Source organism: Bos grunniens, chromosome 11 (assembly GCF_055505025.1).
Source record: "Bos grunniens cultivar Pamir isolate PY7600 chromosome 11, Bosgru_T2T1.0, whole genome shotgun sequence".
In the NCBI taxonomy this organism is placed as follows: Eukaryota; Metazoa; Chordata; class Mammalia; order Artiodactyla; family Bovidae; genus Bos; species Bos grunniens.
This window is the reverse complement of record NC_141175.1, coordinates 85,444,936-85,457,616: the sequence shown is the minus strand read 5'-3', so window position 1 is coordinate 85,457,616 and position 12,681 is coordinate 85,444,936. Positions and strand designations below refer to the sequence as shown.

The window sequence follows — 12,681 nt, the reverse complement described above, 5'->3', positions numbered from 1 at the left end:
TAATGAAAAATCCAAGAGGCCAATGGACTAAAAATTAGTTTAAATGTAGGCCTGTGAAAATCATTTAATAAAAAAATAGATATGATTTTCAATATGAAAAATGTAATCAGTCGACTATTGTGATCAAATCTTTCACAACTCTAACCAGTCCAATCAGGATCCAAAGTTCCATGCAAATACTTTACTGGTTCAAGCAAAGAACTCAAAGGCTTTGATTTAAGCTCCCTCTGATATATCAGTGTTTCACACTATGAATAAAAACACAAAGTTTTTAGTTTTACAAACTCTCCTAAGACACAAACCTGAAGCTTAGAAATAATACGTACCTGAACACAGGAATTCCCAGCACAGAGTAAATGTCACTTAGATGTATAAAAATCTGAAAGAACAAATATTGACGTTAGAATGGACCAGGTAATGCATTACCCAATGAATGACAATTTGAAAGCTTCCATTTGGAATCTATACAACGTATATATATTGTTTGTTTGTTTGTTTTTTAAATTTTATTTAATTTTTAAACTTTACATAATTGTATTAGTTTTGCAAAATATCAAAATGAATCCCCCACAGGTATACATGTGTTCCCCATCCTGAACCCTCAAATTCCAAGGCCTCTTCATATCTGAAAAAATGTTTCATAGTATTTTTTATTGAGCAAAGTAAATTTTAAGTACATCTCATAGAAAAATTCTGAAGTCAATTTGGTAAACAACTTATATTGAGAATCACATTAAGAAGAACTCAAGATCACTTTTCTTTACAGCGATTCTTTGAATTACCCTAACTAAATTAGATTTTTAAGCATTTTAGGTTAGAGCTGCTGCTGCTGCTAAGTCGCTTCAATCGTGTCCAGCTCTGTGCGACCCCACAGACGGCAGCCCACCAGGCTCTGCCGTCCCTAGGATTCTCCAGGCAAGAACACTGGAGTGGTTGCCATTTCCTTCTCTAATGCATGAAAGTGGAAAGTGAAGTTGCTCAGTTGTGTCCGACCCTTAGCAACCCCATGAACTGCAGCCTTCCAGGCTCCGCCGTCCTTGGGATTTTCCAGGCAAGAGTACTGGAGTGGGTCGCCAGTGCCTTCTCCGTTTAGGTTAAAGACAATTACCTAAATCTTCCCTAATTCTAGCCTCAAGTAAGACTTGATACCATGGTTAACAGAAAACCTGCTTAAGCTAATACACTGTAGCAAGAGTGACCTTTCACTCTATTATTTATAGGGACTGCTTTTTTTTTTCTTTTTAAAATTTTTATTGGGGTATAGTTAATCCACAAGCTGTGCTACTTTCAGGTGTACAGAAAAGTGCATCAGTAACATGAAGAGTTTATTCCTTTCTATCATGGCATCTGGTCCCATCACTTTATGGGAAATAGATGGGGAAACAGTGGAAACAGTGTCAGACTTTATTTTTTTGGGCTCCAAAATCACTGCAGATGGTGACTGCAGCCATGAAATTAAAAGACGCTTACTCCTTGGAAGAAAAGTTATGACCAACCTAGATAGCATATTCAAAAGCAGAGACATTACTTTGCCAACAAAGGTTCGTCTAGTCAAGGCTATGGTTTTTCCTGTGGTCATGTATGGATGTGAGAGTTGGACTGTGAAGAAAGCTAAGCACTGAAGAATTGTTGCCTTGGAACTGTGGTGTTGGAGAAGACTCTTGAGAGTCCCTTGGACTGCAAGGAGATCCAACCAGTCCATTCTGAAGGAGATCAGCCCTGGGATTTCTTTGGAAGGAATGATGCTAAAGCTGAAACTCCAGTACTTTGGCCACCTCATGCCAAGAGTTGAGTCATTGGAAAAGCCTGATGCTGGGAGGGATTGGGGGCAGGAGGAGAAGGGGATGACAGAGGATGAGATGGCTGGATGGCATCACTGACTCGATGGACGTGAGTCTGAGTGAACTCCGGGAGTTGGTGATGGACAGGGAGGCCTGGCGTGCTGCGATTCATGGGGTGGCAAAGAGTCGGACATGACTGAGTGACTGAACTGAACTGAACTGATCATCTTTCTCCTGTTATTTCCCCCCCAGTTTTATTGAGAAATAATTGACATACATCACTGTCTACGTTTAAGGCATACAGTATGAAGGTTTGATTCATGTATATTATGAAATGATTATCACAATAGGTTCAACTAACATCCATCTTCTCATGTAGATAGAAAGAAAAGCAAAAAAGGGGAAAAAAAATTTCCTCACCATGAGGACTCTTAGGATTTACTCTTCACAACCTTCCTATACCACACAGCAGTGTTAGCTATAGTTCTCATGTTAGGTCATGATGAGGATTTAAATGTCTCAAGTTGAAATTAGTAGCCCACATAAATTTTAAAAGAATCTTACTCCTTTAGCCTGATGAGGTTTATGGGATATTCTAACTCTGCTCTTTGACCTCAACAACATTTGACTCCTGATACTTTTACCCCAAAGGTATTTTAATATAGTTTAATCAGAACTATTCCAATATTGATAAGCTTTTACTAAGAAAAGAATAATCTGGAATGAATCCCATTTAGTTTAATTCTTTGATCATTGAAGCTAAACTTTACAATTTTTTTTATCTTATTCATGTTAGCAAAGCTACTGATTGGTATTGATTCTTTTCTATTTAACAGTTAAAGTTATGATATACTGATATTTTTATATACCAAATGTTATCAGGTACAGCTTTCTGCACGATGAAGTTTTCTCTGTTACTTGTACAGAACAAAATTTGCTAAAATTTGATTCTTCTGTCAGTTTTGGTCACACAGATTTTACTATGTGTGATTCTGTTGTCAATTTTGTTTTGTGTTAATTATTTCTACCAATAGCTATTATTTGCATTAAATGGATGATAGGAATTCAATTAGATATATTTGTTTATGAGCTAAACTGAGAAAACTGTGGTTCTGAGACACTGAGGTGGAGTCAGGGAGAGATGAGGAGGAAACCAGAGGGAAGATAAGCAAACCATAGACGGGGAGATGAAAGAAGATACGCTTCTATAAAAACATTCTCAGCGTCAAAGAATTTTGCAAAACAGAAATAAAGGATATACACTAGGCATGCCTTTTTAAAAGCAAAAAATATCAAATAACAAAATAGAAAACAACACAAAGCCTTCTGGTTTGACTAGCCATTACTCCTTTTAAAGCTATATAAAAATAATCTACCAATTAATGAATCATAAAAATGACTACTGGTCAAACTTACGGTCTTCAAAAAACACTGAAGAACATTTGTTATAGTCAGAATTCATTGTCCCATGTGTTTACTTTGTTCCAATTAAAAATGGTATAACTTCATTAAATTAATTTTGAAAATAGAGAAAAGGGAAAGAAAAATAATCCCACAAGCCTAACAAAGCCACTATTAACACAGGTCTGTTTTCCAATTTTATTTTTTACATTAACTAGAATTTCTTATAGATATTTGTTATGTATTATGGTGATTATAGAGAGCATCTCTAGTGTTTAGTTTAACTGCGACTAAACAATTCCATTCCAAAAGTTCAATTTGAATGAGACATTTTCACAGTGAAAACTACTAGCAAAAGAATCTGCAGTATTCTGTTGCAAAGGAGGAATCAGACTGCTGGATCCATGTAGACATGACTTAAAACTTTAAAGCAAAGTTAAAAAGCACACTAAAAGTTATTGACATTGCAGCTGTATTGTAATAACTTTGAATGGAGACAGATGGCTATTAGACTTGTGATGATTTTATAATGCATGCAAATGTTGAATCACTGTGTAATTCACGTGAATCATAATATTTTATGTCAACTACATTTCAATTAAAAAAAAAAGAATAGTTGGCATTGTCTTTAAAGAATTAGGTTATGAGCATATAAAATAAAATGAACATTCATTACCTCCAAATTTGGATTCCTCAAATCTGCTTTCCATCCAAACTGTTTCATAAGAGCAATTCCAATTACTCTTCCTACCTCCTGAAAAGGCAACAGGTTAAAAAAAGATAAGAATACTAAAAATGAAAATTTTAAGTTTAAATGTAAGCAGAAAACTATCAGGGAAATCAATCATACTATCTGATGGTAATTTAAGGTTACAATATTAAAATACTACACGAAAGCATTTTCTATTCAAGGCAATAATGGTGCATTGTACCGCTTCCACCCCAACAAATCTTATGGCATTGACGTTTACTTGTGTGTAATCTCTCTCCTTGTAATTTCAGGCACGTGAAATAACCAGATTGTGGCCTGATAAATATGGTCATTCTGGGTTCCAGGAAATAGATGCAAACTGAAAGATGAACTATTTTAGCTATGGCAATTCTGTATAATTTAAAAGTACCCGTTTAGTAGCATTAGGTTCAGACTGAAGAGTCTGTCTGATTTTAAGACTGGCCCAAGGACCCACACCTATGCCCTCAATATCACTAAACTTTGCAGGGTCCTTTTGTGGTGTTCGCTCTCCTTTTAAGTACACCTGTGTATCTCAGTCTGGGTCCTGGGAAGATCCCACATTCAAGACCTGGTGCTGAGCAACCACTCGATCAACACAGAACCGAATTGAAGAGAAAGCCAAAAGGCTTAGGGCCATGATATTCGAATTTCCAAATGTAAACAGTATCTATGAGTTTAAGGAAACTTTTAGGGAGAAAGTAAAAGGAAGTCTTTATGTAGACTGGCACAGTATTCCTCTTAAGCATCTGAGGTAAAGTTAAGAAGGAAAATGCATTTTTAGAAGAGATTTAGTTATGTGCGATTAGGTCGAGTGATCTGTCTGGGCCTGGTTATGTATTCTGTGAAAAGTTTTCACCTCATTTTTGATCTAAAGAATAATTAATTCTTTTAGAAAATGGGAACCCACTCTGGGGGGCAAGTGTACCTGCGCAGTAAGGGTCTTTGCAACGGCTCCACTGCAGCGACAGGAAACTCTAAAAGTTATGTTGGTCTGGTTACGTGTATCAACAGCTTCCATGACATCATCCTGAAGTTTTTGAAATTTTTCTCCTTCAGTGATAAAATTTCCTTGCTCCAATATTTTTTCTTCTATTTGTTTTTCCAGCTGGCATTCCTTAGTCTCTTGTAGCTCTTGGATTTGTTCTGTTTTCAATTTCTTAGCAGTGATATCATCTTCTCCCACTTTTCTTTTGAGTGGGTTAGCATTTTCGTGAGAAAGTTTTTCCTTTTTTGCATCAAGTTCAAGAAGATTCTTCCAAATTGAAATGGCATTCAACCAACTTTCAGGATCATCATTTATAAGTCTTTGTAGTTCATTAAGTATTTTTCCTAAATAAGTAAAATCTCAGTTTATCCTTTACTGAAGCTATTCACACCCTCAAATCCCATTACCTTTATTTCTTTAAAATAAGAAATTTTATTAAATTGCTACATGAATACTGATTTCCCTTTTATCTGGAACTTATATAATTTAAGAATATTGTACAGAATAAAGTTCATTCATGTATTCCATACTTAACATCAAACCTGTTTTAAAATTCCTATAAAGTTACCATTTACTTTAGCAAGATCATTTGTCCTATGATAACATATGTATCTCTTCGATATACACAGAGATGTACAATGTGTGTTGATCTTTAAAGTAATGCTGATCTTGCATATAAAAAATTAAGTTTTAAAAAATAGAGTAAATTGCAAAACAGAGCTCAAAAACAGAGCAACTGAATCTTGAGACTATTTAAGACCACAAAATATTAGCACAGATCATAAAATGAGCTTCCATAAAGAAACATTTCAGATACACAACTCATTCATAATTTAGGAACTGGCAGTCATGCTTAGTAAAATGTAATCTTTTCTTGATAAGCAAAAGCCATCAAGATGATCAAAGAGTAATTACTGTAGTTCTTTAAAGATGAAAGTGTGTGGAATATTGGGATGAAGTTTTACTGACCTTACAACATAATATCTGAGGATTTGTTAACAATTTTTCTGCCCCATCTTGATGTCTCACCATTTGAATTGCTCTTGACACAGTTTATTATAGGCTGTGATGACATGATTTCTTGTGCACAAGCAGCAGTCAAAATAAGGTTTAAGGCAATGTTTTATCCAGCTATAGCAGATCCTTTTTTGCTTTTGTCAGTATCTTTACGTTATTTTAGCAGCACATTTATAAAAGTAGGGAGTGGACAAGAAATCTCTTAAGCCCTCTTTAATGCTTTATCAATTTAAAGTTCCCCACAATAGGAAATTTTACTATGTAGTATTTTCCAATTATATCACTCATCAGGTAAAATTTATAAGTTCTGACCAATTATTTAAATCAATGCATTTGGGGTTATTACATGCTCCTAAATCTTAATAAATGCACCAACCATATATAGCCTTAGAGAAGGTGTCTGATCATAATTCTCAAGGAAGAAATGTGACTTAGGACACTAAAATCTCAGAAGGAAGGCAACACATTGGTCAAAACTTGTAAAAGAGAAGAAACACAATTAGGTGATAATATTCTGGAAATACAGAAAAATAACTAAAATTAATGATCCCAGGGGTATGAATGATTCTTTAAAATGTGAAATGGCTACATATTAATTGCCAAGCAAAAAACTCTGGAGTGCACTATGTCACGTAGGTAAAAGCAACAGGTATACACCTACCTTTACTCACAGAAGAAACAGGAAATGGAAGCTGCTTTTTAATCAGCAAAAATAACCTTTCTGCAGATTTCAATTGTTTCAGCATATTCAAGTCAGAACAGGTGGTGAAAAAAACTTTTCCTGAAATGTATTCAACCTAGAGATAGAAAAAATAGATGTTAATGTAGTTCAATGTCAGATTAAGAATCATTTCCCTTCCCTCCCCCTTAATGCATTAAAACATAGCATCTAACAATAATAAAAATGCCTATTTCTGAAGTATCTACTATTTATTAGACTATCCTAGGCACTCTGAATACGTTTTTCCCCCTCATCCTATAACAACCCTCTAAAGTAGATTTTATCATCTCCATTTTATAGATTAGGAAATTAAAGCTTAGAGTGGTTAAATAATTTGTATGAAGTCACATAATCAGTGACCAAGACCATAATCTTTCTGTGTTACTTTTTGGAAAGTTTTTGTGTACACTCTACTAAAAAAAAAATAGAACACAAAATACTGATTAATTATCAAATCTCACACAACTACTAAAAGTGGGGAAAAGAAAGGCAAAATGGATAGGACAAATTAGGTGTCTAGACCAAGTTTAACCTAATCAGTAGGTATTTATTAAACATGTACCTCATGGTCTACAAGGAAGCATAGAGTATAAATCCTACAGACGAATAATAATGTAAAAGGCATATACTGACATACAATTAAAATGTAAAATGTATAAGACAATAATTTGCATTAAGCCCAGGAGAAAAGTAAAATGTTAATAAATGTTCTGGTAAGTTGCAGGTACAATAAGCATTACTAACGATGGAAGCCACCATTAGTAAAAGTCTTGGGAAAGAATCCTATAAGATTTGGTCAGAGGGATTCTCACAAAAGAATGCAGGGGAAGAATGCAGAGGTGGGCGTGACAATCTGGCTGAAGTAAACTGTAAGACAGCATGGCAACCTTTGCTGTGTGATGCTGACTGGATGGTGTCAGGCGGATGGATGGTGCGGCTCAGGCCCAGCTTGAAAAACAGTAACGATTTTACCCCAGATAGTAATGGTTCACCATTATAGACTTCTGATGAAAACTATGACAGCACTAAATTAGCTGGAAGAAAGATTTCTGTGGACGGGGCATAAAGGACTGAGTGCTGAATGTGATGCTGGAGGGAGAAGCAGATTACTGAGGAAGAAATAATGAACCACTTGGCTGCGGGAACCGGACAATGGATAGAAGCAAGAGTATGCATCAAACTGAAAGAGGCTTGAAAGACAGGATAGATATGTAGACAAAGTCAGAGAAGAAAGGAAAATGAAAAGAGCACTGATTCAGAGAGTCAAACGAGGTACAGCAAACGATGCTCAATGCCAATGGAACCCTAAACCTTTTGGGTCAACCAACCCCCTAAAGTTCAGGATGGATGTGGATGCTCCTAGCATTCTCCTTTAGGAATGGCCTCAGGCTAACTAACATGGTTTTAAGTTATCTCCTAGGACTGAGGCAACCATGGAATCAGGGGTGTTCCATGTGTACAGACAGCTCCCACTCAGTGGAACTTGAACTCCAAGTGTATGGTATGTTTGATCTGACCTGTTCTAATTAAGCTTTTGGGATGGTAATTTCTAAAGTTACACTCTAGCTTGATGAAGAAGAATCTCTGCTGGGGAAGCCCTAAGTTGATGACAATTAAAACCCCAATACTTCTATAGTTTTAAGATGAACAAGATCTGGGATTCTGATGTATAGCATGGTGATTTTGGCTAATAATTCTGTATTATTTAGCTGAAAGTTTCTAAAAGAGTAGATCTTAAATGTTCACATCAAAAAAGTAATGCTGATTACATGATGGGATGGAGGTGTTAGTTAATGCTATGGTGGTCATCATTTTGCAACATATAAACGTATCAGATCACCTTAAACTTAAATAATGCTATATATCAATTATATCTAAATAGAGCTGGAAAAACAAATAAATTTTTAAAACTCCAAAGACTTTAGGTACTAGCAATGTACCTAAGACAGACGGAGGAAGTAGGGAATGAAAGAATGTTTAGGAATCAATATTTAAGGGGATAATGAAGTAATTAAAACAAGAACTTCCGGTTTTTACAATTTACTTCTTTCTCATTACAAAGGTGACATTTTCCCACTAAAGTCAAAATTGAATATATACCTCAAAATGCTTAGAACTTGGAAACAAAGTTTTAAAAGGTAAATTTTTTTGAAGTTTAGATTTTGTTACTTGATCTAAAAGTATAGTTGATATTAAGCCATCACATGAAATAGCCAGTTAAGATTCTGGGGGAACTGAAATAAATATTTTACTGTAAATCTATGGTTCTAAGATTCAAGTCTTATAAATAAACTGATACAAACATCTAGACCAGTCTAGACATTAAATTAATTATTTAATAGTACAAAGATCTTATCTTTTCTCATTTACTTGAGTATCAAGGGAGATAATTTATATAATGAACTTCTAAAAATATTTTATTGGAGGAGGGTGTGGAGAACAAAATATTTTTTCGACTGAAAATCAAGTTAATTAAGAGGAAGAGGACCTAAAAGGTCCTTTAGGAAAAGGCAATGGCACCCCACTCCAGTACTCTTGCCTGGAAAATCCCATGGATGGAGGAGCCTGGTGGGCTGCAGTCCATGGGGTCGCTAAGAGTCAGACATGACTGAGCGACTTCACTTTCACTCTTTACTTTCATGCACTGGAGAAGGAAATGGCAACCCACTCCAGTGTTCTTGCCTGGAGAACCCCAGGGACGGGGGAGCCTGGTGGGCTGCCATCTCTGGGGTCACACAGAGTCGGACACAACTGAAGCGACTTAGCAGCAGCAGCAGCAGCAGCAGCAGCAAAAGGTCCTTTAATCTACTGGGGTGCTCAATCATAAGAAAAATATGTGTTTAGCCACTTAAAATGTTAAATACATTCTAAAAATCAATACCAACACTGGTTTATTCTGTTTATTTAAAAAAAATTAACATTAGGCCTACATTCCTTTTATAAGAAATGAGCATGTAATCAGAATGTGGCGGATTCATTTTGATATTTGGCAAAACTAATACAATTATGTAAAGTTTAAAAAAAAAAAAGAAGTAGTTTATGAAATGGTAAAATAGCCACTGTGAGAATCAATCATATATATGCAAGTGCTTTAATAGTTCACCTTTTGTAAAGTATTCTATCTCAAAGTAGTAGAAAAACGAGTTTTGGTATTTATGATTTCAAACACTGCTGAAGCTACTGTTACTCATTTTCTTTAGTTTATTGTTTGTAACTGATCATATTCAATTACAATAATTAGGGAGGACTGTGGCATTTTAGACTATTTCACACTAGTATTTGTTACTTGAAAATTTATTTATATATCCAATCTGTTTTTACCATTTGGAATTAAATCATTAAAAGTGTCTAAAACCAACTGGTTTTATGTCTAACACTTCAGAAGATGAAACAACAGCCTTTATTAAAAGAAAACACAGCTCTGTTGTCAGCTATAATATCTAAGCAGTTAGTATTTTTGTTTTTCTTTTAAAATTTAGGGAGTCAGATCTAATGCAAAGATGAAAAGCCTAAGCCAAGGCAAAAAGGTAAGGTACAGTAATAAGGAGATACCAAAGTTTTCCTAATTCTACAGATGCCACTTAATTTTAGAATTAATTTTTAAGTGCTAGGTGAAGGACCGAGGTGGGGTGTGAGCTTTTGTGTTTCATTTTAGAAGCGAGAATTAAAAATATATATTTTACTTAATTTTTTAAAAAGTATCCAATCTACAGGGAATGCATAGAATCTAGAACCTTATGCAATCATCCCATTAAATGAAATAACTGAAATAACTCGACTATCTGCTTAACCCTACTATGTGGGCTAATTGTTTTGCTATGTGGGTTTATAAAGGCTAATTAATTAACTGACCGGGCCTCCTGGTTCTCTGGCATTGCAGACACCTCTACTACAATGAATTTTATCTTCAAGATTACTGTTTCTACTTTTATTTTTATAATAACAGTATTTAACACATTAAACAGAACTACAAAGTAAAGCTTAATTTTACCCAATACATTACTTTAAGGTATGCTACACACTGCATACTAGAGTATATATTATATTTATATGCTGTAAGTATTTAAAAATACCCAGGAACCTATAAAGAGGCTTGCCCCAACACCGGAGGAAAAAAAATCAAACCTGAACGTGACCAAGTGCCAGCTATAACTTATATGACTCCAATTGATAGGAAATAGAGGAACATGTGAAAGTACACCACGGAGGTGCAAATGGCAAACACTGAGAACAAGCAGAGAGGTCAGTTTTCTAATACTGAAGCATACGCAGATTGGGTCAAGCCTTCTATTTTTCATACCAAGAACTCTAAGTGAATATTTGAAAAAAAAAAAAAAAAATCAGCGCGGCATGATGTCATGGCTTCACAGTGTTCAAGGACCTGGAACCAGGTGCCAACCTGCCTGGGTTGAACATGATAACATGTCTGATTTCACAGATAGCTTGGGTGTGAATCCCAGGTCTGCCATTTTCTGGTTCCATGATGTGAATATTTTATTGGACTTACTTGTGCTTCATTTTCCATTTCTGTTAAATGTGGAGCCCACCTCAAAAGATAGGGTTGTTGTGAAAATTAAGTGTCTGACATATTAAATGCTTAACCCATGTCGGCAGTTGCTATTATATTGTTGCTTTTTCAGACTAGCTACATTTAACACTCTATGACATTCGGTGACTAAAACCACAAACGGCAGTTAGTCTAATAAGACTGATGTCATTCTTCATGATCCTCTCTGTCCTCTCTCCAATCATCATCACAGAAACTCCTTTTGTGAGCTTTCAACACTTCAGGAGTCCTGGGAGTGGAGTGGTCAGTTTCTTTCAATAAGCTTTCATTTTCCAAAAATACATCATTTACACTGTCATATATAATCCCATCAAGACACTGGAGCCTTTTTCTATTACATCCTTTCCCTGTTTTCAAGAAACAGGCTCAGCATGTACTAGACGGTAAACTGATGTTTACAACTTTCTTCATTTCATCGAAATTAACAGTGTAATAATACCAGCAACTGCTAACTTCCTTCTCTGAGGCATCCTAGGGTATTTTTCTAGCTACTATTTACTGCGGATTTACACTGTACTTTACATAACTTTTATCACTGAATCCTCCCAACAGTCCTGAGATAAACACAGTGTCAGGAAACTGACAAAAATAGCTGAACCTGACGATTATATTTGCATTTAAAAGCTGGAGAAAGAATTCTTACAGGTCTAATTCTAATTATAGGCACTATCAAACATTTTTCTTTAAAGAATCTAGGAAGTAACTCACATCAATAGCTCTTTTTTAAAAAAAAACCTCCAGCCGTGACAGTGACATGTGTAGGGGGAAAGGGCTGGAGGGTCTTTCTGGCAGTAATTAAGGGACCTGCCAGCAGAACTCCGAGAGCCCGGCCGTCGCCTCTGTGGGTTCGCGGTCAGACAGTGAGGGGTTCGCATCACTTTCGAGGGTCGAGGACCGACCCCAGCGGGGAGGGACCACGGGCAGGGGCGGGGCCTGGGCCGCCCTGCTTCTTGCCCCGGCTCGCTGCGAGGCCGACTCACCTGGGTGGCAGCCAGCCGCTCCCGCACCTCCCGCATCAGGAAGGGCTCCAAGCCGCGGCCCGCGGTGCAGAAAAACTGGGCGCCCGCTGCAGGCCTGGAGCTGGGACCTCCGGGAACCACCGCCATGGCAGTTCGGGGTCACGTGGCCTCGGGTGCGCGCGGCGCGGCTCCGAGGTCCCGGAGGCGGCGCGCAGGGGCCGAAGGGCCGGGTGTAGCCAAGGGCGAACCAGGCCGGAAGGTCCCAGAAAGGTCTGATCGGCTGAGAGGGGCCCTGTGGGTCTCCTAGGTTAACTGATTGGAACCTCGTTGATTAGGCATCTGGAATTATTTAGAATCGCAGGTGGAAGGGATGTGATTGGGATATATAACTGGGAATAATAAAGACTGCCACTCATCTGGTAGATCCTTAGCAGATGCTCTTATGGCACATCTTTGCCTCTGATAGCATGGCTTCGCTATGCTAAAGAAGTGAATGATGACTATAGGAAACAACATA

General features: G+C 36.8%; 1 protein-coding gene across 11 annotated transcripts in view; it reads right to left on the bottom strand.

The window, feature by feature from the left end:
- THUMPD2 (THUMP domain 2 tRNA and snRNA guanosine methyltransferase) overlaps positions 1 to 12,335 on the bottom strand; it is a 40,079-nt gene extending 27,744 nt beyond the window's left edge. For all 11 annotated transcript variants that reach the window (XR_015137175.1, XR_015137177.1, XR_015137176.1 and 8 more), the window contains exons 1-5: positions 12,186 to 12,335; positions 6,579 to 6,714; positions 4,841 to 5,244; positions 3,859 to 3,936; positions 327 to 379 (exon numbers count right to left, since the gene is read on the bottom strand). Coding sequence is in view for 8 of the 11 variants with exons in the window: in XM_086327343.1 (XP_086183469.1) it covers positions 327 to 379; positions 3,859 to 3,936; positions 4,841 to 5,244; positions 6,579 to 6,714; positions 12,186 to 12,311 (797 nt within the window). In the remaining 3 variants the exon portion in view is untranslated. The remainder of the gene's footprint in view (positions 1 to 326; positions 380 to 3,858; positions 3,937 to 4,840; positions 5,245 to 6,578; positions 6,715 to 12,185) is intronic.
- Positions 12,336 to 12,681: the final 346 nt, after the last annotated feature.